Genomic DNA, 25950 nt, shown 5'->3' on the forward strand with positions numbered 1-25950 from the left:
AGCTGGCCTCTACTACTGCAGCATGGTTGTGCTGAAAGGTGTTAGCTCTGCTGTGCTCAGGACACACATGTCATGTGACTGCTTCTACACTGTGAACAGACTCCAGACTTCAGTCTAAATTCATCTGTCGCACAAAACAGTTCCATTCCTGACTATGTTAAGCCAATGTGGTCCAATGAATTGTGGGTAAATTAAGGGCAGACTGATGAGCCACATCCAACCACTCATCTCCATTTACCCTCAGCAGAACAAGCAGAGTGTATCGGGAGTGAAACAATAAAAAAAGAAAAATTTGAACTGGAAAAAAAAAAAGATCTCTTTACTTTCTTTTTCGTTCTCTTCATGGAAATGTTAGGAAAACACAAATAATTATCCATGTTCTCCTGTTTTGGTCATTGATTGTTACCATAGTAACGTGTTCTTAGGCCTGAGGCAGCCTGGGGATGAGGTAGGCTACCTATAATGTTTTTGGCTTAAAATGGGTTCATCTTTATTTCTGTGGAACAATCTGACTAACAGACTCATCTATGAGCCAAACAGAGTCTGAGACATGGTGAAACTGGCTCATGGTTATGAACACAGTGGTCAGTGGTTCAGGATCCTGATCAACACGTTCTCTCCTGCAGGTTTGTCTCTGCAGGGAATTTGTTCTAGTGCCACTAATATCAATAGTAGTGCTGGAAATAGTAGAAGCACCAGTGCTTTTTAAAATGATCATCATTTTATGCTATCATGTCTGCACACAACAAGGATATGGGTATTATGGCTGAGGTTAAAATGCTAGTGACTTAAAAAAAAAAAAAGAAAAAAGTTGCATGATTTTGCAAAAGTGAAACATCACTATCAAATTATTAGTGTGAACTTGGTCTTAAATATGACATAAATGACATGTTGAATATCACTAAACTACATGATTGAGACAGGGCCGTTGTATAGGGGAGAAAGGTGATGATAATTCTAGGGGCCCAGCGCCATGGGGCCCATAAGACCCTCTTATCTATGACTGATTTATTCTGCATAAGACCCTGAATAATACTCATAGTAATGCTGCATTAGCATCAAAACAAAGTAGGCAAAATAAAAAAAAAGATAATACATACGTAGTCTAAGAAAAAAAACATGGAAAAGTTAGGGGTAGGGGCCCACTTTAGAATTCTTTAAGGGGGCCCAGAATTCCTAGCAACGGCCCTGGATTGAGAGAACGCTTCCAATAGGTTGTTTCTGGCCTCCTGTCATACCAAAGGGGATCATGGGAAAGAGGTTTTAGTGAGTATGAACTGTTTAGTCTGTCAGACTGAGTTTTCTACAGACTCTTCTGTTCTTCAGGGCTTCTCCTGCTTACTGCAGCTTTAATGAGAAACTCTGAAAATATATCTTGTGTAACCACTGTAGACTTTTCTGTTTCTACATCACTGATGTGGCTGCACCTGTGGTGCTGAGTTCACTTTGTGTCTGTTTGGTATTAACATTTGACAAAGCCCAGTGGTTTGGAGGTGGAACATGAACAGAATCAGATTTGAGAAAATCCTGGTAACATTCACTTTGCCTCTTCCCAACAGCTGTGTGTGAATGTTAGGATGAACTGATGTTTTAATGTTAAATGTTCTGAATGAAACAAAAGTATACAGATGGTGTTTTGTGCATTGCAGCGCCTGCCTGTCAGAAGTCACTGAACAAAATGTTTTATACATTCCTCATTGAAATTCTGCATGGATTTGTCTGAGTCAAACACTGTGGGTCTGGTTACAGTTGATTTTAAGCTAATCAATAGTCAAACAGAAATCTCAGTTCATCTGGGCATGAACTTATTGTTTACTGTTATGAATCAGGTTTCTTAATATGTATAAGTAGCTATATATTTGGCTAAACCTGAACTTTTATTCAACTCCCAAAACTGGAACTTCTGATCACACATTTAAAATGCTGTTTTACTGGGAAGCATGAGTATGTAATGCAGAAAAAGAAATCAAATCAAAACAATCAGAGATCCTTAAATGCTCCATTTAAGGATCTCTCTTACCATATTGGATCAACACAGGAGGAGAATGTGGGACCTTTACAGACACTGGGAAATGGTAGGAGGGATGAATAATGGGCATGCATAGTTTACTAATTCCTACACGATAGCAGAAGCAAAACAATCTGCACAAAGGATTGAAGCCCTCAGAAAAACAATGTTTGAAGCCAAGCTCTTCTACATTCAGAGAATACGAGCCCACAGCCGGCCCAGCCTTCAGGTAATATTTGCTTTGTCAGTGCTGTGCGAGACAAATAAATATGGACTCAAACACTTCATTTCTAGTGTATAATGCAAGGCAGATTTTTTGCTTCACATTCACTCTGGACAAGTATTAGGAAACACACAGTAATGGCCTGCCATAAAGCAAGGTTGTCAGGACTCTGGACCACAAAAACATCATTCACTTTTCTAAGCCATGGACACAGACAGAGCTGCACCTGTGAATATGCAGAGCGAGGCTAGAAAGAAGCTGCTGCTCCCAAGCTTCCAGCAGACCACACATATAGCACATCACTTCCTGGAGGCCGTTCATATAAAATAAAGATGCGGTGTGTGAGCCACATAATACCCATCCACATTGTCTGTGTTTCTTTTTTCTGTCATGTGACAAGAAGATGTGAGATGTTGCACACACGTTTCTGCAGTTCACACCAGTTTCCTGTTCTAGGTAAAACTCTGTCTTCATGAATATGCATAGTTATGGAATATACTCATTTCATGTGGTTACAGTTAAAGTAAAACACACACACACTAATAATTACAGTAGTGATGGTATCATACAGAGGACAGAGGCGTGTTAACAAGCACCTCTGGTAAAGTTAACCCCCGGGCTGCACACAGCTGCTAGCAGATTAACTCGTCTTACTTGCCCAGGTATTTGCATTTGTCTAATCCTCATATGTTTTACATTTCCACTTCAACTTTAATTCAAGGTCTCAGAAGTTCAGGTGTTTTAGCACAAAGGTGCCTTTAAGAAACTAGTAGTTCCACATTCAGATATATGACTGAATATATCACTGAGAACACAAGCTGATGGACAGAGTGAAGCCTTTAGTTTGGTTTCTGTTAATGAACAAGATAAGATACACTCACGTAAACCAACCGTGAACCAGACAACTCTGTTAACATGAACAATGTGCAGTGAAATGAAATCAACAGAGAATTATAGTGAAAATAAAACATGTGCTCTCAGGTGAGAGGGTGAATGTGTGAGCTCCGCTAACTGTGTAGCCCTGCTTCCACTTTTAATGCTAAACTTATATAAAGAAAACAATATAAAGAAATGACTGGACTCTAACGTATGGCATCAAAGTGAAATAATAAAATGTTGTCCTTTAAGAGTGAAGCTTTTTCCTGCTTCAGCTCCTCTCTCCGTCATCCTGACTTCACCAATGGATGATTAACTCAAAGTACAATCGACTGAAATCATTTAAATGTATATTATTACATTTTATGACCAAAGAACAACAGTATATCACAATGGAAAGAAAGATTATAAAAAATGATCTATCTTTCACGCAACAGTATAACAACACGTCAAGAAGCTAAAAATAATCACTTAATTAAAGGAAATAAGTTAACATATCGCAGGATGTAGATTTACAGTATTTACATTCTTTAACAGGATGTTTGTGACAGTGACTGGTGGCTCTGTCGCCGTCCTCTCCGCTCTGACTTCCTGTTGCCATGAAGCTGGAGCTCCGTTGTGTCCGGGACCCTGATGTCAGAGTGAAACCACGTGAAACTCAACAACATAAACGATGTCTTTATCGGCTCCTCTGGACCAGATGTTTGTCATCAGTTTATTGTCTCCCCAGTGGCAAAATATTCCAATGGCTTTGGAGCATGGCAGAGGTCCACTCTGTGATTTAAAGTAAAAATAAATTAAAAATATATAGAATATGTATATATATTTATTTTCAAAACAAAAACAAAACAAAACAATAACTAAAATGTAACTTCACCTTGGATAAGTTTTACGTTTCTCATTGAGCTGCAAATAGTACAAAAAGAGATTTTTTTTTTCCTGTTCATTTTTATCCCTTATCCCCACGGAGAAAGAGTAAAAATGTCTTTTTCAATTATTTTTCTTGTGTTGAGCATTTTCTTTTTGCAATTTATATTGTGTGTGTCGCACGTGGGTTTGTTTGTCATTAAAATGAAGAGTTTACAGCTAGTGTACATAAGCAGGTAAACAAAATGTAAAAGTGCTCTTATTTTGAAAGACTAATGTTTTTTGTTTTTTTTTGTGTAAAGTTCCCAGTGTTTAGAAAGAAGTAGGAGGCACTTAGGTCCATCTCTGTGGCAGTACACAGTCACTCATGCTCCCAGGCTCTAGGTTGGAAGACCCGGTCCGGTTCTTGAGGGAGTGAACAGCCAAGCAGGTCGACATGAGACCGGGACTGGAGAGAAGATCCACAGATGAAGAGTGAAGAGTGTTGACACTGGACGAGTTTGATTCCTCTTCACAGTCCTTCCCAAGAAGCAAAAGTTCCGTCTGGTCAGCGCTCTCACTTCTGTCTGGTCATTGTCCTGACTATATGTGGTCAGTCACATAACTACTGCTAGATTCAGTCGTCATGGCAACGGTTAATAATTTCCCTTTGCCTTGGTTTTAACAAAGAAGCAATGGTGCAGATTATGGTCCATCAGTCACAGGTAACGTTATCACACCTGAAACAAACAGATTTAATCTACAGACGTGTTTCTTTTTTTTTTTCAAAGCCGAGACTCATCATCACTTGATGAAGATGTTCCTCCTCGTCTGCCGTAACACCAGATGGTTCAGTCTGGACATTGACATTAACCGTGACCAGGTGAGGAGACCAGCCTGGAGAAGACTTCAAGAAATACACACACATCCATTTAAAATGCACACAGATTTCTGTAGGTTCCTCTGTGCAAGTCTAGGATGGTTCACCATTCACATACAGTAAGGCCAAGAAGGAGAGATTGCGCTAATATCAGATTTTGTGCAACCTGACCTACCGAGGGACACAGATAAAAACTGACAGGATGAGACTGATCCTGGACAAGACGAGCCGAGCCAACCTTCCACCAGACCTGATCTGGCTTCATCTGAACTAGAACAGAACTAAAGCTGGACTGATCTTGAGAATTGAAATGAGGATGGAGGTTAGAAAATGACGGTACTTAAACCAAACTCCACCTGACCCATATGACCAGGTTCATCCAGGTCAGTCCAGTCTCATGCCATCAATACTACATGACCTTTATTCATGTAACCCTGTTTAGTTCGTCCGGACTTGACCACACAAACCCAAACCAAGACCTGTAGATGAGGTCCCATTCATGACTGTACTCTAAAACTAATGCAATGTAACTCCAACCATCGTGACACGTACAACGCCACTTCAGTTAGGTCATTTCAAATGTCAGGCAGTCGGATGCAAGGTAGAGTAACGGTCCTAATCATGATACACATCACAGACCAGGTAAGACTTTGACTCCAATGCTCCATTTTTTCTCTGATTCAGTCAACTATTTTCTATTCCAGTCATGGTCCAGTCCTAAACTACTTTGTCTTTCCTTCCTTGTCTATCCCAGTATGTCCAGGTAGACGGGTGTGGCTTTCATCAGAGTGAACAGCATCTTCTGAATGTCCTTGATGTTGAGTCGCTGCTGCGGCTCCCTCTGCCAGCAGCCCAGCATCAGGTCGTAGACCTCCTTGGGACACAGCCGGGGACGCTCCAGCACCCTGCCCTGAGTTATGCACTCTATCACCTGGGAAGACAGAGACAAAGACAAAGTTAACGGGGTGTGGCGTATTGTGATGTTGAAGAAAGGTACAGTCTCTCCAGGGTGACATGGGCTGGGAACCGTGTTTGATTAAACAGAAAGGGGAAATGCTTAGGCTTTGGAATCGCTTGTCTTCTATGCCAGAGGATAGAATAGCCAAAAAAGTCTTTAACTGGGATAAAACACATAACTATCCTTGGCATCATGACATGAAAGCTATTTTTAGCGAGGCTGATCAACAGCATATTTTTTACTAATGGTTTGCGTTGTAATCAGGGCCATTGCTAGGAATTCTGCCCCCCCTGAAAGAATACTAAAGTGGGCCCCTAACCCCTGACTTTTCCACTTTTTAAAAAAAATTTTTTTTTACGTATGTCTTATCATTTTTTATTTAGCCTACTTTGTTTTGATGCTAATGCAGCATTACTATGGGTACTAGTCAGGGTCTTATGCAGAATAATTCAGTCGTGCAAAGATTAGACTACTGGGGTTTTTTGTGGGCCCCACTGGGCACTGGGCCCCTAGAATTATCATCACCTTTCTCCCCTATACAACGGCCCTGGTTGTAATGTTAATTTTGTGAAGCATAAGTTATTTCTTGAGTATAAAGAAAAATGGGCTAATGATATCTGGTTTAAACCAAAGCTCAGAACCTATTGCCAGTTGAAAAATGTATATTGTTCAGAATCCTATGTGACTTTGCCATTGGATAGATCCAAGAGATCTTTATGTGCCCAGTTGAGGGCGGGGATTCTCCCTCTGGCAATAGAAGTAGGTCGGTTTAACTCAGTACCTGAGGATGAAAGATTATGCACATTATGTAATCAAAATGTAATTGAGGATGAACTGCATTTTGTGTTTCATTGTCCATTATATGATGAAGCCAGGCAGTTTTTGTTTCAGAAAATGCAAAATGTGAAACCTGAGTTGTTTTGGGTTGATGATGAGGTAAAGTTGGAATGGTTCTTCAGAAAAAAAGTCTTTACTATAGCTACTTTTATAAAAAGTGAATTATTTATGTGAATTCCATGTGGTTTTTGTTTTTGTTTTGTTTTGTCTGTGCTCTGATGATTTTGTTTGTTGTCTAAATATGAAATGTGTCTTGTAAGCCCTTATAAGCTGGGCGCCTTAATTGGTGCACGACATGTAAATAAATATAAATTCTTTCATTCATTCATACAGTATGCTACATGACACTGTGACACAGGCGGAAGAGACTGCCACTGTTCATTTGCACCATGAGTCAAACCTATTCACCAGCACTGTGAATGGTTGCTATTTCCACCTAAGACACGTCACCAAACTCTTCTTCTATTGGTTGTAATGCAATGCCTTCATTTCCTATGCTGCAGTGCCCTCTATTAGGTTGTTACCCGGTTCACCTTGTCTTGACTACAGCTCGTGCAAAATGCTGCAGCCAGAGAGATAGCATCACACCTATGCTTGCTTGTTTTTAACGGTCTGACTCCCTGAGGATGTGGTTGTGCCTCGAGTGAGGCTAAGAGGAAAGGCTGAAAGCCAAAAAAACCCCAAACCCAATCATTAGTTTACTCAGTTAATAAAGATCAAGTCAAGTCTCATCACAAATTTGACTTTTGCAGAACATTCAAAAAGAGCACAGCTGAAAACTAGAATCTGCCACTCACACAAGTTTCAGGTTCCTGCAGGAGTTTATTGTATGGGTACAGTCATGTTCATAAAACTATCCTTGCTATCAATTGCCCCATTAAACCTTTAGCTGATATTTTGCATCATAACCTTATGTTACAGTATGAGTCAGAGGAAACAGGAAAACTGCAGTTGGAATCACTCACTGCTTTGATCTTTTTTATAATGTGAGACTTGTATTTGTTGCTGTTTGTTATGTGTTTTCTTGTTATGTGTTTCTTTTTCACGGGGCTTCATTCTCCTCTGTTTTTCCCTGTGTGAAGTGATTTTAAAAAGCCCCAGAGACACCTCTCAGAGGAATGTATCCTTCCTTTAATCTGCAGAATCTTATTCTTGATATTTATTGGAACAGAGTTTCATATAGTTTAGCGATGTCTCTCTCTGTGTTGTGATCTGCTACTTTCATTTATACCACTTCTTCAGCTGTTTCTCTCTCAGGATAACAAAGTAACATCTTATTCATTGTTTCCCCACAGAGGGAGGCAGCACATCCACACAACAACACACAATAACATCTGAGCATCCGTTCTAAGCAGTGAAGGGTATTAAGGATTAGTGTGTGGCTGTGAGAGCAGAGGAAGGGACACAACTACAGTATAGTGTATGAGATGAAAGCAGGGACGACCTTTTATTGACCTGAGCCTAGTTCAGTATCTTAGCTGTACAGAGCAGCTTTGTGACCCGAGTGTCAAAGAACTCAGATCGACATCCAGCATACAGGCCTCTTTATGTGATCCAAAACACTTTAATCAGACTTAACCCTACTAGACACACTGGACCCCTAAGACATTATGGTCCACTGTGTCAAAGCTGAGCTGAGGCTAAATGAACTAAGAGCACAGTATTTATTTATATTTAATTCTCATTTGACCTGGTAATGAATCTCCTTAATACCAAAACACCCTATGGGAAGACAAGGCCAGTGCTCAGTCAGGTTCACGCGCAGGTCTAGGAGCCTAAAGGTGCTCGTGAACATAATAGCCTTTGTTCATCCATCCATTAGCTGCACCGCTTATTACACCTTTAGGGTCGCTTGGGGGCCAGAGCCAATCCCAGTTGACATTGGGCGAGGGCAGAGTACACACCAATCTATCACAGAGCTGACATGTACTGTAGAGACAAACAACCACACATGCTCACAGTCACACCTATGGGCACTTTGGAATTGCCGAGTTAACCTAATGTGCCGGTTGTTGCAAGCAGGGAGAAGCCAGAACCTTGTCAGAACAGCTGAAATAGCCTTTCTACTCCACTTAATTACTGGAGTTGTGCCACTTTGTCAAGATTATACTAATGACTTTAATAACTGTGATGTTCCAAAACATCAACACCACTGGAAAGATGTTTTATTAGCTTTAATTTGAGGGATAATTGATCCCTAATCCTTAATGAACCAGAGCTGAAAAGACTCAGAGAGCTTAAAATAGAAAACATCCATCAAAATGAAATAATCCGGGAACCACAACTACTTAAGACATTTAACCCAGAATCCAACCTGTGGAGTACGAACTGAAACTCTTCTGCATGTCATTATGTGATGTTGTACCTCATTGTTGGCGAGCTGAAACCAGGGCTGTTTGCCGTAGGTGAAGATCTCCCACAGAATGACGCCGAAGCTCCACACGTCACTCTCAGTGGTGAACTTCCTGTACATGATGCTCTCTGGAGGCATCCAGCGGATAGGCAGCATAGTGTGACCTCCCACCTGAAAAAACACACATGCAAACATAACAATGCCACGTTTAGAATACAATTGATTTAGTACTGTACTCTGTATTTTAATAAAGGGACAACGAGGAGTTTCTCCAGCGGCAGAACGAAAAATTCCGCGAGAATAAAAAAGTCTCATATTAATGTGGATGAATCTACGTTGTTAATGGGCCCATTTTCGATAAATATATCGTTTTGTCTCTATCGTTATTTTGTTATTATTAGTGGTGGCGGAGATGCTGGGCGAGCCGACCAGCGTTTCCTTACTTTTGATTTTGCGGCGAGTCATGAGAATAACGCCGCCGAATCGCTGTTTATGGTCGGAACTACGACGGTATCTGATCGTCTTTGAACCTCTGACTTCTTGATGAATGAAAACATGAGTCTGTCTTGCGCCGATCAAAGAATTTCACGGTGCCCGCGGAGGCTCATAAATGTAGTGTGAAAACGCTTCGCTTTTCCAAAACTCCTCGTTGTCCCTTTAAACTAACCTCCAGGTTCATAGAGATCAACAACGTCAATGTAACACAGTGTGGGGATTTGCACAGAAACAACTGTAATATCTGGGTATTCTCCCTCTAGTGCACAAGATGTCTCCAGATACATCAGGATATTGATCATCAGCTGCTCCTGATTAGAGCTGATGATGGCGAGTCGACCACAGAGTTCATCATGTCTGCTCTGACTCAATCAGGACACTGGCTGCTGTGGTCTCCAAAGGATGGAGGGCATCATGCGTATGACATGTGGTTTATAGTTTTTTTTTTTTTCAATATCTACCAAGCATTAGTCAAATCTGAAGCCACTATGCGGTCTGCATTACTAACCTGCATCCTGGACAAACAGTTCATCTCAAACCACTGACACACTTCATACATCTCTCAAAATGCTGCAGTAAAGCTAAAGGAAAAAAAAAAATAACAGCCTGACTTAGGGTGTTCAGAGGATGTGGTGGAGGTTTAAGCAGCTTTGCGAATTGAGACATGGTTATGAGAAATGAGAAAATGAGGATGTTATTAATTTGAATTCCATCAGCAAGTAGATTGAGGATGGTGACGGGGATGCCGTTCTTCCTCCTTCCTTCCTCGGGCATCGTGGCCTGGCTCAGCCCTCACACGCCCTGCAAGGCAGCAGCCAGGTTGGCTATCGATTGCCGTGCATCACAAGATGATAATTTAAATGTCTGCCTTTGGGCATAATAGAGACTATTCAGAACACAAGGTTAATATCCACACACTTGTACAGTTTGTATGACGGCTACGTGTGAAGCTGGACTGCAGGCGTTGTGTCTCCTCGGTGCTTAGATCCAATTGTGTTATGCTTCCTGCTGGATTCCCTGGGTCATGATGAGGCTTTTCCCACCATTAAAGTCTAGTCTAGTGGGTTTTAGTGATGTACCAATTGGTCAATATTCCTTGATAGGCTCATGAATGGAGCCTGCAGTCTGCAGGATGTGTGTAAATCTTTGGTCCATTCGTGGGTTTTGCCCACTGTATTGGAGGCTTTTTGAGCCCTTGGACTGTGCTGACTTGAAGTTGCTTCAGGCTTTCACTGGCTTTAACATCAGCAAAAAGGATATGTGAATTGCAGGCTTTGTCTCTGCACCCATCCTGTTTACACTTTTCTACTGGTTAAAGGAAAGTGATGTGGTTGATGCACCCTATAACCTTTCTTGTGCCCAAAGTTAGTGTGTCATCTTATGGCTGCCATACATTGGAGCTTCTCGCTTTCCAACCCTTGACTTTTGCTCGGGAAAGTGATACTGTAGGTGGCTTAATGTATTCTGTCCTGTTTGGGCTCATGGGCCTATTTGGACAGAACTAAGGGGTTTATGAGGAGTAAACATGTTGTCATCGTCTCACAGAGGGAAGGCTCTCTCCTGCCAGCATCTGTTGCTCTGGGTAGTGGAGGCAGTTATCTTGGCACGCAAGAGTAGGGGGGTTACAGCCTGCAGAGGTTCCCTCAAGCTCATCCCACTGGGGGAATGGTCCCCTCATGGGCCCTGTTCAAGGGTGTTTGTGTCAGGTGTAGTTGTACACTTGCTAGTTGCCCCCCCACACACACTTTTCCATTCAGTATTACTGTCAGTACGAGGCAGGGCCTTCATTAAACTAAAAGAAACCAGGCAGTAAAAACTTAAAGAGACTGGGATAGCACTGCACTCATGAATTATGGAAGCAGGATTACATCTCCAGTGGAAACAACAGGTGGAGCTGGAACAAGTTTTATTATGCAGGAGAGGTGATACAGGACAGGTTCATATCCACCTGTGGCTGCCTGCATTTGCATGTGAAAATGTATAAACCAGAACAATGCACACACACACACACACAGGTATCATCCTCCATTCTATCTATACTAACCCTCCGGTTGTCCTCCTGGGTCAAGGAATGCAGGAAGGACAAAGGGAAAGAAGGAAGGAAATGGTAAATGGTCTGTATTTATATAGCGCTTTACTATACCTGAACGATACCCAAAGCGCTTTACAGTACATCACACACTGATGGCGGAAGCTGCCATGCAAGGTAACGCTAACCACGACCCATCAGGAGCAAGGTGGGTAAGGTGTCTTGCCCAAGGAGAGAGCGGGATTCGAACCACCGACCCTCTGATCATTGGACGACCCGCTCTACCACCTGACCCACTGCCGCCGAAGGAAGGACGAAGGGAAAAAAGGCAGGAAGGACGGCAGGCAGGAAGGATGAAGGGAAAGAAGGACGAAGGGAAAGAAGGAAGGAAGGAAGGAAAGAAGGAAGGAGGGAGGGAAGGAAGGCAGAAGCACGGGAAAAAGGCAGGTAAGATAGATGGAGGGAGTGAACGGATTGGGTCAATTGGGTCAAAAAGTAAGGAAGGAAGGAAGGAAAGAAAAATGGAGGGATGGAACAGATTAGGTCAAGGAAGGAAGCAGAAGGACAGACGAAGGAAGGAAGGGAAAAAGGATTGTGGAAAGAAGGAAGGGAGAAAGGAAGGAAGGAAAGAAGGAAGGATGGAGGAAGGGAACAGATTGGGTCAATTTGACCCAGAAGGACAACAGGAGGGTTAAACAGTGAAGACACTGTAAACCAGGGTAAAGATACAGCAGTGTTATCACACTTTGAGGCTAAAACCAGCAATCATTTCACCAAATGGTACTTAGCACATATTTTCTTGAAAGTTGATTTCATTTTTTAGGGTAAGATGTGAAATGTCAGTAAATATTGAAAAATGCATAGCTGAGAGGCTGTAAAAAAAAAAAAAAGATGGATGTAGCCTCTGTGGCAGCACCAACAGGTTTCTAGAGAGCAGCTTTCAGGTTTCGATTGAAATGCTCCACCATCTACATTTTGGCAGAACCTGACTCTGCCCCCAAAAATGAGCTACAGTAGGAGGAGGGCCGTTTTTGGAGCCGAAAGCTAAGGTGTATGTCAAGTTGTGGCAAGCATATACTCAATCACATGCACACACCACTCAAACGAATGAAATGTACAGCATCAGGGTGCCTTTATCTTCAAGTGCTTTCGTCGGAGTTCTTACAAATTGAATGACAGTTCATGTTAGAAAGAGAAAAGACTAAGACAGGTCACCAACAGTAATGATTTCTCATAGGCAGTTAAATTACAGTTATTAGTGCTTATTGAATATCGAATAAAAAGACTAATTCATGATGGAGACATTTCTGGGGGAAAGTAGGACAAGAGGAAGAATGGGTTCAAACAGCAGAGGTAGAGTAATGATGGCAGAGGAAGAGGCCCGAAGGACAATTTGTCAGCCACACACTAGAGGTCATTCATCATGTGAGTCATGATTAGGAGCCACATATTTGACTGAATTAGTCAAGCTGCCTTCTGATTTTACAGCTGTCATAGAGGAGAAGAGAGCAGAGGAATAATGATTCACTGCCTGACCCCCCAGCGTCCTGTAACAGAGAGGACCTGCTGTATGTTAGACCTCTGTCAGCCGCATGGGGTTTTAGATTAACCGTTATCATTATTGATAACAGTCATAATCAGATGTCAATGGCTGTGTGTGAGTGAATGTGTGTGAGAGAGAGAGAGGGAGAGCTTTTCAGTTTCAGTAGTAATGAAGTTTGGTAACACTTTACTTGATGCCTATCTCTATAACGCATTATAACCATACTTATAATGAGTTATAATGCAGTTATAGAACTGTATAACTATAGTTATAAACACTCATAAATGATCATAATGCTTTATAACAATAATCATAACACACTATAAAGCATTTTATTGTGACTTATAAGGTCAGGTATTATAATATGTTATAATTGTTAGTAACTCGCTAACAATGCCCACATCAATAAGTAAGGGATAATGTATAGTTCGGACCAACTATACATTATCCCGCTTAGAACACGGCCTACAACTAAATCATTCAATAATGTAACACAAAATAATGATAAAAAGAGATTTTATTCATGTAAAATTAGACCGTTGCTCGGGACGCCGCTCTGACCAGCGCAGCACAGAAAAGAGAAACTATGCAGGATATTTACTTTATGTTTCATTTTTACCGTCATTGAATAGCTTCGGACTAATAGTGATGTTAGATAAACGACTTGTAACCTGTTACAGGGAGAGTGGAGGCTCCTAAGTTATTTCCACATCGTGGCTGAAAAGTAAACTTGCATCAGAACCTCTGACCGTGTCACAGCTCCTCTCCTCTCTGTAGCTCCGCGACACAAACGCACCCCATAATCTCTTAGATAGGACTACACAAAATACACGTAATGTGTATGGTAATCCATCGATCCACTGTTTGATTATCAAAGGCTTCAAATGCACGAACGGGAGGAGGCTCAGCAAAACAGCGGCCGTGACCGGACATGCAGAGTCGGCCGTTGCTATGGAGTCCCTAGCAACGGTCCGCTCAGCGGTGGTCTATCGAGAAATAAACACCGCAGAATATTGGTGATTGACCAATCAGAATCGAGTATTCAAGAGAGCCGTGTTCTAATGCATTATAAATAGTTATAATGTGTTATAATTGGCTTATAAACATGTATAACTATCATTATAAACACTCATAAATTACCATAAGGCTTTATAACAATAAGCATAACACATCATAGAGCATTTTATAATGGCTTATAAGGTCAAGTATTATAATAGAGTTATAACTGCTTCTTGTTAAAAAGCCTTATGATAATTTATGAGTGTTTATAATGATAGTTATACACGTTCACAAGCCAATTATAACACATTATAACTAATGCATTATTAGGGCTTTGACATTTGCCCAACAAATCATATTCGAACTTTGTTTGTTTATTAATATTAATATTCGAATATATTATGCGATCGGACCGTATAAGTTTTGCTTTCACTGTTGTCATGCATGCGCTCTTCTCTCTCTCTGTGTGTGTGAATGCCAATAAGAAACAGCGCTATGCGGAGATGAATGAACGGAAGACATGTAGCAGTGGTGTATTTGTGACGATTAAAAAAAAAAACGGCCCACCACTCCTAAATAAATGTAGAGTAAACACTGTGTATATTTCAACTTCTCCCTCCGTGGTTTGTAGCCTATACTGTATATCTATGGTCGCACTCGCAACCTTTTGCTCCGCCATTGTTTATCAGTGAAGACGTGTGAACAGGCGTCAGGCGCTAACGACGTGATAACGTCATAAGTACAGGAGCCCCAGGTGATCAATGCTAATGAGCTGTGTTTCACAACTTCAACAGGCTGAAAAAAGCCTCAAATTTGGATTGAAAACTACGTTTTCAGGCAAACACATTAACCAAAAATAATGCTTATTACAGATTTGAATATTTAGAGCTGCCCTAATATTCGTTCAAATATCACTTTTTTTTTATATTCAAAGTTACTAACAATTATAACGTATTATAATACCTGACCTTATAAGTCATGATAAAATGTTTTATAGTGTGTTATGATTATTGTTATAAAGCATTATGATAATTTATGAGTGTTTATAACTATAGTTACACAGTGCTATAACTGCATTACAACTCATTATAAGTATGGTTACAATGCGTTATAGAGATAGGCGTCAAGTAAAGTGTTCCCTGAAGGTTTTTATATTGTGTACACTGTTACATCAGTTGTCTGTTCTTTCTCAAACCAGAGAATTTTGTGACTTTAATCATTGATAACGCCTGTCAAAAACGTCATATGCTCTGTGATCATGTGTCCATATTTTGATTTCCTGACAGAAGCTCAAGATGAAGGATTTTAGTCGTCAGACATCTAGATCTGAAGTTTAATAGAGAAACAAGTTGAGTAAATGTTGGAGACGTCCTGTCCTGTATCCACTGAAGAGTGTCAGTGAATCTTTGAGTTTTAGAGTCTATTAATTAATATTAAACAAATGGTAGTGAAGAGCACAACTCACATGATCTCTTTCATGATGTCACCCAACACTTAGAGGCAGAACTATGTGTGTCTGCTGTCTGTAATTTTCTATGTCAGTTTCTCAGACTCTGACACTTTGAGCCTGACACGTTAAATACACAACACATCTAATCATAACAACATGAAGCTGCGTTATAGTGGTGAAAAACAAAGCCAGAGATAAATACAAAGTGAGTGAAAGTGACCCAGTGAACAGGCCGGTGCTGACATGTGTTAGAATTAAAGCGAGTGAGTGAGGCCTCTGCGCTGCCCTGCTGAGACGCCGGAGCAGCCATTAAAACCAAAACAGTCCACAGAAGCTACTTAGGATGATGGGACTCAGTGGACTCACTGACATTTACTGCCAAACACAAATTATTTCCCTCCATGACGATTACAATGCAGAGTCTCCTGAAAATCACCACTGGCAAGACTGACTGGCGAGTAAACAGCTGTTAATGCGAACGTTAGCAATGTAGCAGTAGCAAAGCAGTTTTAACGGCTTCTTTAAAATTGCTCAGGTACTATGCAGATGCTGACTACAAACTGTAAACTGGGTCAGGTGCTGAATCCACTGTGGTTATTGTTTGCATGCTAATTTCAGGAGAATAAAAGAACTCTTCATGTTAATGCTGTATCAACAGTAAAACTTAAATGTAGCTCCTAATCTAAGCACTACATGTGTTTCACAAGACACAAGTCACTAATACATTGCAGTTAGTAGTTAGCAGTGTGGCCACCAAATGTCTGTATGTGGATTATCCTCTGTAGGCTACGGTGGCCGGGAGGTGCAAACCAAGATTACAACATGTAAAACACTTTTACAAAGCTTGAGACAAATTTACATTTTAGAAAACATTTTTACAAATTCTGAAACGCTTGTACAAAGTTTGAGACAAATTTACATTTTAGAAAACATTTTTACATATCATAAAACAAAATTACATTTCAGAAAACAAATGAACAAGAAAGGAAACACTTTTACAAACACCATGACAAAGTTACAAGTATTGAAACACTTTTACTAGTCCCAAAACAAATTTACAAGTAACATATCAACCGGAAAGGGACTGTACCAACTACCGGAAGTGATAACGAGAGCAGCCAATACGAGTTGTTCATGGTGACCCAAGATGGACAGCGATCGGTGCCAAGTGAATTTGCCGCCGTCATACCGGCACCGGCACCGTAGTGAATTTACATAAGGGACTTTAAGCAACGGCGGATTTTGCACATGCATGTGAATTCGCCGCGGTCATTAGACCGGCAACGGGGACGGCACCGTACCGGTAATGAGTGCGGCAAATTCACATGCTACTGCCGGCTTCATTGCTGCCCGCTGCCGTCGCCGGTGCCGGGCCGGTAATGATGGCGGCAACTCGTATTGGCTCCTCCCGTTATCACTTCCGGTAGTTGGTACATTCCTTTTCCGGTTGATGTTACTTGTAAATTTGTTTTGGGACTTGTAAAAGAGTTTCAACACTTGTAAATTTGTCTCGGTGTTGGTAAAAGTATTTCGTTTCTTGTTAATTTGTTTTCTGAAATGTAAATTTGTTTCGGGACTTGTAAAAGTGTTATGGTAGCCTAATGTAATTTTGTTTTATGATATGTAAAAATGTTTTCTAAAATGTAAATTTGTCTCAAGCTTTGTAAAAGTGTTTCGGAATTTGTAATGTTGTTTTGCACCTCCAGGCCACCGTAGTAGGTTACAAATGACTGATGTCCAAAAAAAACAACAACAACTGTGTAAGGGGGCCACAAAGGTGAGAAAAAGGTGAGTGGGGCTAAAAAGGACACACTCCTCTGTCAGCCACAGGGTTTATTGAGTTACTGAGACATGCTGTACAATGTAAGTTATAATATGTTCTATAGAAATTAATGTAGAAATAAATGCTCTCACCCTGTAATAATCTGTGCTGTAGATGTCTCTCGACATGCCAAAGTCTCCGATTTTCACCAGAAGACCGTTCCCCACCAGGCAGTTCCTGGTCGCCAGGTCGCGGTGAACAAAGTGTTGAGATGCCAAGTAGATCATCCCGCCTGCAATCTGACTGGCTATGTGAAGCATCTGGGACAGACCCAGCTCCCCATTGGTCTGCAGAGGTTGTCCGTCCACCAGGATCATGGCATCTGGCCCATGGGCTCTGAGGAGGAAGTCACAGAGTCAGTGAGACCTAGGGGTGGGCAAACTATACTTTATATCGCGATACGATATCGATATTCAATATTTGAATATCGATTTTTTTGGGGGGGCTTTTGATGCCTTTATTGATAGTATAGTTGAGAGAGACAGAGAGAGGGGGGATTGAGGACTGTAGCCTCTACATGGGGCGCCTGCTTAACCTCCTGCTCCACTCGACGCCCCCCAATATCGATATTTTTTCAAATAATAAATCATGTTTCAGACGTAAATCCAGTACGACTTCCGCACCTCTGCTCCGCGAGGTGTCAATGTACTGCTACCTCAGACAGTGTGTTGTACATGAAAATATGTTGTTGTAACTTGCACTTGTATAAAATGGCATGGATAATTTGAATTACATTGTTTTGACTCAGTTTGTCCCATAAATTATCACTATCATCTGATGTACATACAACTCGGATTTTAAGATGCATAATGCCTTTTACATTTTTCAGTGAACTATGTAGAATATCGTAGAATATCGCAATATATCGCAAAATTTGGATATCGCAATATCGTATCGTATCGTGACCCAAGTATCGTGATGCGTATCGTATCGTGAGGTCCTTGGCAATACCCACCCCTAGTGAGACCCCCAGGAAATATCTGTGATCATCAAACAATCCCAGCAGCAGTCAGTGTGATGTAGCCTGAAGTCTCTGATTCATACGGCTGGTTTTACATGCTGAAGCCCATTAAGTCTAAACTGTGTATTAATTACTGTCAAGGTTTCCTGGACCAGTGGTTTTTAAACTGTTTGGTCACAGACTCTAAACTGACACAAATTACACTACAGATCCCCATCTGGTAAGATTTCTGGTTTTATATGTTTCCAAGAGAGTGTTTGAAAACCATGAACACAGTCGTACATTCTGTCTTTGTATTACTCATGGACTAATTATAGAGTAGATGAATGATTCCCCTTTTCCTGCAGACCCTCAGGAACCTCCTAGAAGATCTCTGTTGGTCCCTGAGCTCAGTGTGTCAATACTATATTTATACAATCAAAACATCAAGTAGCAAAATAGTTAATGCTAGACAGTGGTGCTTCAATACATTCTACAAAGTAGTTAGATCCATTACTGAAGTGAAATATGTTTATAAAACATACATGAATGAAACTAAAGTATTAAAGTGAAGTGCTGGTTGGGTTCCTCTGATCACGTTTGAAAAGAAGTGATGCAGTGAAGTGGAAGCTAGTGTGTGTGTTTGTGTCCGGTGTGCGTGTGTTTGTGTGTGTGTGTGTGTGTGCGTGGAGGGCACTGGGTGCTGGCAAAATTAGCAGTGTGTCCTGGATGAATTGATGCCAGCACTTTAATGGAAACACAATTACTGGGCTGAAATTAGCATCCAAGGCACAGAGAGAGTCACTGAAACACTGTCCCATACAAGCATACACACACACACACCTACACACACAAACACGCACACACACAGAGTCATACATCAGCACTGGCAGACTTCACTTCCTGGCGACGGACTAAGTACCAATGTTCTATTCTGCGGGGCAAAGCATCCTGGGAGAAAATAACATCTAATCACAGTAGACATAATGCAGCTCATTAGTTTACCAACCACAATTTACAATTTAGGTATTCAGCTTGTGCTTTCATCCAGAGCAGGAAGCAAGCAGGTAGATGGAGCTGCATGAGTGAGGCAACGATCTCAGGAACAACTTCAGTCTCACGCAACAGTTTCCAAATCTCTAGAATAATAGTTCATTCACTATGATTTGCGTTTGGTGAAGCTGAGTTAACTCTGAATCACAGTGACATAATGATTACTGGCTGGACTTTACAAACTTAATGCAGGTCACTTATTAACCTTCGTCCTGTGTCAGCTTTCTACTGCCATCTATGGTGTCCGGGTAAGTTTTGACCCATGTTTTAAATCAGCTTTAAAATACACTAATAACATTTGTTTTCATCCAATTAGTTTTTCTTCTCTTGGTTACAATTGTTAGACTTCCTCATCCATGAAAAGCTTGGTGTTAATATTTTTGGTGTGGGCCCCTGGGCCTTTTTTGTCAGTATACTCCTTGTTTTCAATGTAACCTACAGCAGAGCAGAGTGACTGACAGACCCGTGTTTCAGACCAAACACTATAAGTGATTGCTGTCGGAAGATATAACTATTTAAGACTTATATTAACGCAAACATTCTGCTTACTTCTGCTTTAAATCAGCTGTAAAACACACTAAAACAATTATTTATCATCCCATTTGTTTCTCATCTCTTGGTTACATTGTTAGACTTCCTTATCCATGAAAAGGTTGGTTTTGCACTTATGATTTCAGTTTGAACTCTCATTATTGTTCTTATCATTATAACCGGGTCAAAATTGACCCGAACACCACAAATGTCATAATTTTAACCAGAACATTTTAGAATTTTGCGGATATTTTTGTTTTGTTTTATTTTGTTTAAATTGAGGTTCCTGACAAAGTCGAAAAGCCTCACTGATGACCCAAACACCAGAGAAAGGTTAGTACTGTTTTTCAGTTAAGAATCCACATGAATGCATGAGTTAGCCTAATACATTCTTCAGGGGGAACAGTCCCTGAGTTGCACAAGTTCAGGACTTCAGACCAGAGCTTTGCTCAGGTTTACTGCAGTGAGTCAGTTTGGTGCAAGTAAAGCAGAGAAATTGGTTCAGTTTAATACTGAAAAAGTAAACATGTTCTTACTGTCATCACTTTTTCTTCTTTCCCCACTGAGTTGTCAAGCATCAGTGCAATCATATAAAATATAATATTCAATGTTTTAAATTGACTTTAGTTTTTGACGAGAAGTGAAGAGAGAACTGAGTTGGTATTTTAAAGGACAATCCCGGGCAAATTCAACTCGTGGGTGTATTTTCCTAACATTTTAGGTCTAAAAGAAGCAATCTGAAGATTTTCAGTTTAATTGCTCCTGTTTTGCGGTAGTTGTGTCTGTCCCCGCATCGCCACGGCGGCAATGAATGGGAGCGGATTGAAGTTCCGCTGCTTAGGCTGTTTACATCCCTCAAAGCCGCATTTTTTTTCCACAGACAGCGTCAGATGGCGACTCAAACATGCACCCAGAAGTTTATTTACTTCAAGCAAGCCGACATGTTTGTAAAACTAGATCTAATTCAAAGTCTCCCGGAGTCTCGCGCGAGACCCAAGTTGTTGCCGTGTACGGTGTGTTCACATGCAGTGGGAGCTATCGTTTGTGTCATAAACACAGAAAAATCAACTCTTGACTTGCTTAAGTAATAAAAACTTCTCACCGCATGTTTGAGGAGCCACCTGACGCTGTCAATGTACACTTCAAGCAAGTCAAGAGTTGATATTCCTGTGTTTATGACACAAACGGTAGCTCCCACTGCACCTGAATACACCGCGCACGGCAACTTGGGTCTCGCACGAGACTCGGGAGACTTTGAATTAGATCTAGTTTTACAAACATGTCGGCTTGCTTGAAGTAAATAAACTTCTCGGTGCATGTTTGAGTAGCCATCTGACGCTGTCTGTGGAAAAAAATTGCGGCTCTGAGGGATGTAAACAGCCTAAGCAGCGGAACTTGCATCCGCTCCCATTCATTGCTGCCGTGGTGATGCGGGGACAAACACAACTACCGCAAAAAAGGAGCAATTAAACTGAAAATCTTCAGATTCCTTCTTTTAGACCTAAAATGATAGGAACATACACCCCGAGTTGAATTTGCCCGGAATTGTCCTTTAAGGCTGTATAACCACTGACACCTGTCTGAGGCATGGAGCGCTTCCTCTGTAAGTTAATAAACACAGGCAGTGAGGCAGTGTCACCACAGATTGAAGGACCAGAGCAGACCATCCATCTATTGTAATACAGCTATACGACTGCTTCCACCACTACATCTACTGGTGTTGAGCGTCTCTCTCCTCCAACACCCTCCACCTTTACCTCGAGGACATCCACATGTCTCACAGAAATTCTACTGTCTCAGCATCTGTTGTAACTTCAGGTCAAACACCCAAGGACTCAAAGAAATTTCTTTATTACAGTTAGAAAGAAAGAGGAAAGTTTCAGTCTTGCACATCTTTAATGGTGACTTATGATAATTATAATTTATTGTTATTCATTTATTTTATTTAAAAAGCTCCAGTCTGGTGTTCACAGCACTTCCAGGTGTCTTAAAGGAGATAAGGAGGAATTTAGTGCTTCCTCTACTATTTTGGTGTGTGTTGGACCTCTTTGTGGAAATGGCATTTCAAATCCAGCCATAGATCTTTTATACAAAGTTGACATTTTTGGCTTGAGGGTGGTGCCACATGGAAGCCTCTTTTATTTTGATCATTCTTATGTGTATGTGGAAGTCTGGAAAAGGTCAAAACACAGGTGGTGACACCGCTTCTCTAAACACAGACTGATTTATACCAGAAATGTGCTTCTGCGTCTGTTTTCTTTGTCCTGACCATCAATCACCGTGACGCGGCTACAGCAGGTCTGGATACTGCAAGACCCAGCTCTGGTGATACTTTTATTTAAGGCCGACTGTATGTTACATCGCTCTCTGGGTGAAACGGCTCCCTGTGTCAGCCTGTCACTCTCTCAGACAGGCTCATTCATCAATCACTACATTATGCTCTTGCAGGGCACATGACATGGCCATAACAAGGCTCTCACAGTAAGAGGCACCGACTCCGGTGATGCCAGTCTGTCATTTATATTTATAACAGGCAGCTCACTAAGAATATTCTTTCATAAACAGTCCGGCAACCTGTTACTGTAGCATGGGCTTCAGATTTAAAGGGATAGTTCACCGAAAATTGAAATTTCACCGGAAATTTTCAGAGTTATCCGTGGCTTCTCTGAGTTACAGGGGGCCTCGGCGTAGCAGTGCATGTCCATGTAACGGTTGCAAATGGATACCAACTGTCTTCGTAACAAAAAGACACACCAAAAAACATCCAAATACCTCCATGCTGCTCGTATGTAATGTCCGTCTTGTGTTGAAGCCCCGAAATGTGAAATTTTCCCGAAAAAATTAAATAAGTGGACGAACTGGGAAGAGGACAGACCCTGGTTCGTCCAAATTTGACGAACTGGGAAGAGGAGCTTCCGCTACAAACAAGCTTGAAATATAGACTTATTTAATTTTTTTCAGGACAATTTCGAATTTCGGGGCTTCAATACAAGACGGACATTACATACGAGCAGCATGGAGGTATTTGGATGTTTTTTGGTGTGTCTTTTTGTTACGAAGACAGTTGGTATCCATTTGCAACCGTTATATGGACATGCACTGCTACGCCGAGACCCCCTGTAACTCAGAGAAGCCACGGAGGACTCTGAAACTTCTCCCAGCCCTTAGTCCACATGAGGGTGAGTAGATAATGAGTGAAATTTCAATTTTTGGTGAACTATCCCTTTAAAGGTGGAGGTGAGACTGCAGGGAGAAGGGGCTTCACAGTCAGGTGGTGGTAAAACAAGCTAACACAGTGCTCTTTGCCACCCGTGTCTGGCAGCTCAGGTCAACCTCCACAGTTTCTGTCTACTTCACTTATTGATGAGAGAAAAGGTATTTTTTCTTTTCAAAATACTAGTCTGAAATACAGGTCTGAAAAACAGTCGACAGAAGTCAAAGGAAGTCAGGTCAAGAAGTCGATACAGGAAATGGGTAGGCCTATGTGGGAAACTCCCTCAGAGTCACTCAACTTCAAAATACTTGAAGAAAGTTTCAGGGCGTATTCACACCAGGAAAGTCCAATAGCTCACTTGCTTTGGTGCGGACTACATTTTTTTTTACTTGGTGGGGTTTGTATTCACATTGCATTTTTTCACAAGCGGATCAACTTTGTAAACAACAGCACGTGTGTCCCACAGTCGCTCAATCATTGGATAAAAATGATCAGCGGGATCTTCCACGAAAAGTACAGAATGGAGGTCATGAATGCGTTTCTTGCTGCTCTTTTTAATTTGGTAGTATTTCCAGTTGCACCTGTCCTGTGCTTATTCATCACTTGGAGGCTATGTGGCCGTTATGCAGCTGTCCCCGTGAAGGATGGTCAGACAACAAACACACAGACGTCTGCATGTGCGTCTGAAGGATGGTGCGCTGAAAAAAAAGAAGAAAAAAAGGACGGCACAGCAAAAAACAAACAAACAAAAAACATAATCATTCTCTCAGCATGCCGCGTTGCCGATCGGCATTTAAGCCTAGTCAAATTTATTTCTGTTAACGGTTATTAATCGGATAATGACTTTCTGTTATCAGTTAAAAAAAATATTAAGAATGTGCATCCTTAACAGCGACGGGTGCGTCCTCTCCAGCATCTGATAAATGTTTTCCTCTGACCAGATATCCAGGAGGCAGCGTGTCTATGATAATTTCCACATTTTCTGACAACAACGGAAGCCTGTTGAATCCAAAAAGGCGCTTGGATTTTGCATTTGGTTCGGGAAAGGTTCGGTTTGCATTCACACCGGACGCGAATCGCACCAGGGTTCGTTTGGGACTCTGGTGTGGATCAAACAAGTGAACCGAGTCCCAGATGCAGAGGTGGTCTCGGCCCACTTGTTTGATCCGCACCAGAGTCCGGTAGTTTGTATTCACACCTCCCCAAAAGGTCCGCACCAGAGGAAAAGTCCGTTTCAAGCGGACCAAACGAGCCTGGTGTGAATATGCCCTCAGTTTGATGCCACACTACATATATTTTTAATGATACCCTCATTTGACTAGTTCTAGTAGCTAATTACTGCTTTATAGATTGGAAGTTTCTGAGTAGACAGTCTTAATGAAGCAGCAGCATCGAATGGTGGATGTTCAGATTTTCACTGTGAAACGGCAAACTACTGTCACAACTGTCACCTTCATTGTACAGACCTATTTAAAGATGCAGCATCATATCATTAATTTTTCTATATTTAAAGGGACAACGTGGAGTTTCTCCGTCGGCAGAACGAAAAATTCCGCGAAAAGTCTCATATTAATGTGGATGAATCTACGTTACCCCCACTTGTTAATGGGCCCATTTTCCATAACTATATCGTTTTGTCTCTATCGTTATTTTGTTATTATTAGTGGTGGCAGAAATGCTGGTCGAGCCTACCAGCGTTTCCTTACTTTCGGTTTCGTGGCGAGTCATGAGAATAACACCGCCGAATCGCCGTTTATGTGATCGTCTTTGAACCTCTGACTTTAATTCTTGATGAATGAAAATCTTGTGCCGCTCAAAGAATTTCACGGTGCCCGCGGAGGCTCATAAATGTAGTGTGAAAATGCTTCGCTTTTCCATAACTCCTCGTTGTCCCTTTAACTGGAAACTGGGAAACACTGGTCAGTGGTCAGTAATATAATCTGTGAGAACAGAGGAAGGACAGGTTGTGTATGTCTGTGTTTCATTGTGAGGACCCACAGGAAATGCTGGTTTGTATTAGACAGTTCCTCTTCCACCATGACCTGCTGTCTGTTTGCTGGACTCACCTGAGGAACTTGTTGAGGTCTCCATGCTTCATGTACTCAAAGACCATGATGAGAGGGTCTCCGTCCACACACACACCATAGAATTTGACTATGTGATCATGCTGGAGGTTGGTCAGCAGCTCAGCCTCACGCTGGAAATCCTTCCTGGCCGCAAGAGTGGGGTCCTTCAGAGTCTGGAGAGGGAGAAGCAGAGAGAGAGATTACATGACCCAATCATGAACCAATTAAGACTATGGTACAGGTTGGTAGCCATGGTGATGGCCGTCCTTCCTGTATCTTTCCTAAAGTGGTATCCTTCAGCAGCCATCCCTCCTCTGTCACTAGAAACACCACTGTAGTGACTGTAGAAACAAAACAAGGACACTGATTCATTCTACAGCACTAAAACTGCAAGTCACTGTTAGTGTGGAACAGACAGAAACAGAGGAGGCAACAGTAAACTAGGAGATGATAGAATAAAGCAAATTGAACAAATAAATAACACACAATCAAGTTTTATAGGTGTGAATTTCTTAATGAACTTAACCCTCCTGTTGTCCCTCTGGGTCAAATTGACCTGATCAGTTCACTCCCTCCATCCTTCCTTCTTTCCTTCCTTTCTCCCTTCCTTCTTTCCACAATCATTTTCCCCTTGCTTCTTTCCTTCCTTCCTTCTCTGCATCCTTACTTCTTCTTCCTTCCTCTTTTGATCCAGTTGACCGTCTGTTCCCTCTCTCCATCTTTCTTTCCTTCCATTTTCCCTTCCTTCTTTCCACAATCCTTTTTGCCTTCCTCCCTCCCTTCCCTTCGTCCTTACTTCTTCCTTCTTTTTTGACCCAATCTGTTCT

At 41.5% G+C, this 25950-nt stretch overlaps 1 protein-coding gene across 1 annotated transcript in view; it reads right to left on the bottom strand.

Annotated features, from left to right (window-relative positions):
• Positions 1-2825: 2825 nt before the first annotated feature.
• Positions 2826-25950, bottom strand: part of LOC146985344 (NT-3 growth factor receptor-like) — a 177749-nt gene continuing 154624 nt past the window's right edge. Inside the window, exons 15-18 of the mRNA XM_085778264.1 lie at positions 25124-25296; positions 17412-17655; positions 8994-9152; positions 2826-5764 (exon numbers count right to left, since the gene is read on the bottom strand). Of these exons, the coding sequence (XP_085634390.1) occupies positions 5579-5764; positions 8994-9152; positions 17412-17655; positions 25124-25296 (762 nt within the window). The 3' untranslated portion in view covers positions 2826-5578. The remainder of the gene's footprint in view (positions 5765-8993; positions 9153-17411; positions 17656-25123; positions 25297-25950) is intronic.

The sequence above is a fragment of the Trachurus japonicus genome, chromosome 6 (genome assembly GCF_045865225.1).
Source record: "Trachurus japonicus isolate A0001 chromosome 6, Traja_1.0".
Taxonomy (NCBI): Eukaryota; Metazoa; Chordata; class Actinopteri; order Carangiformes; family Carangidae; genus Trachurus; species Trachurus japonicus.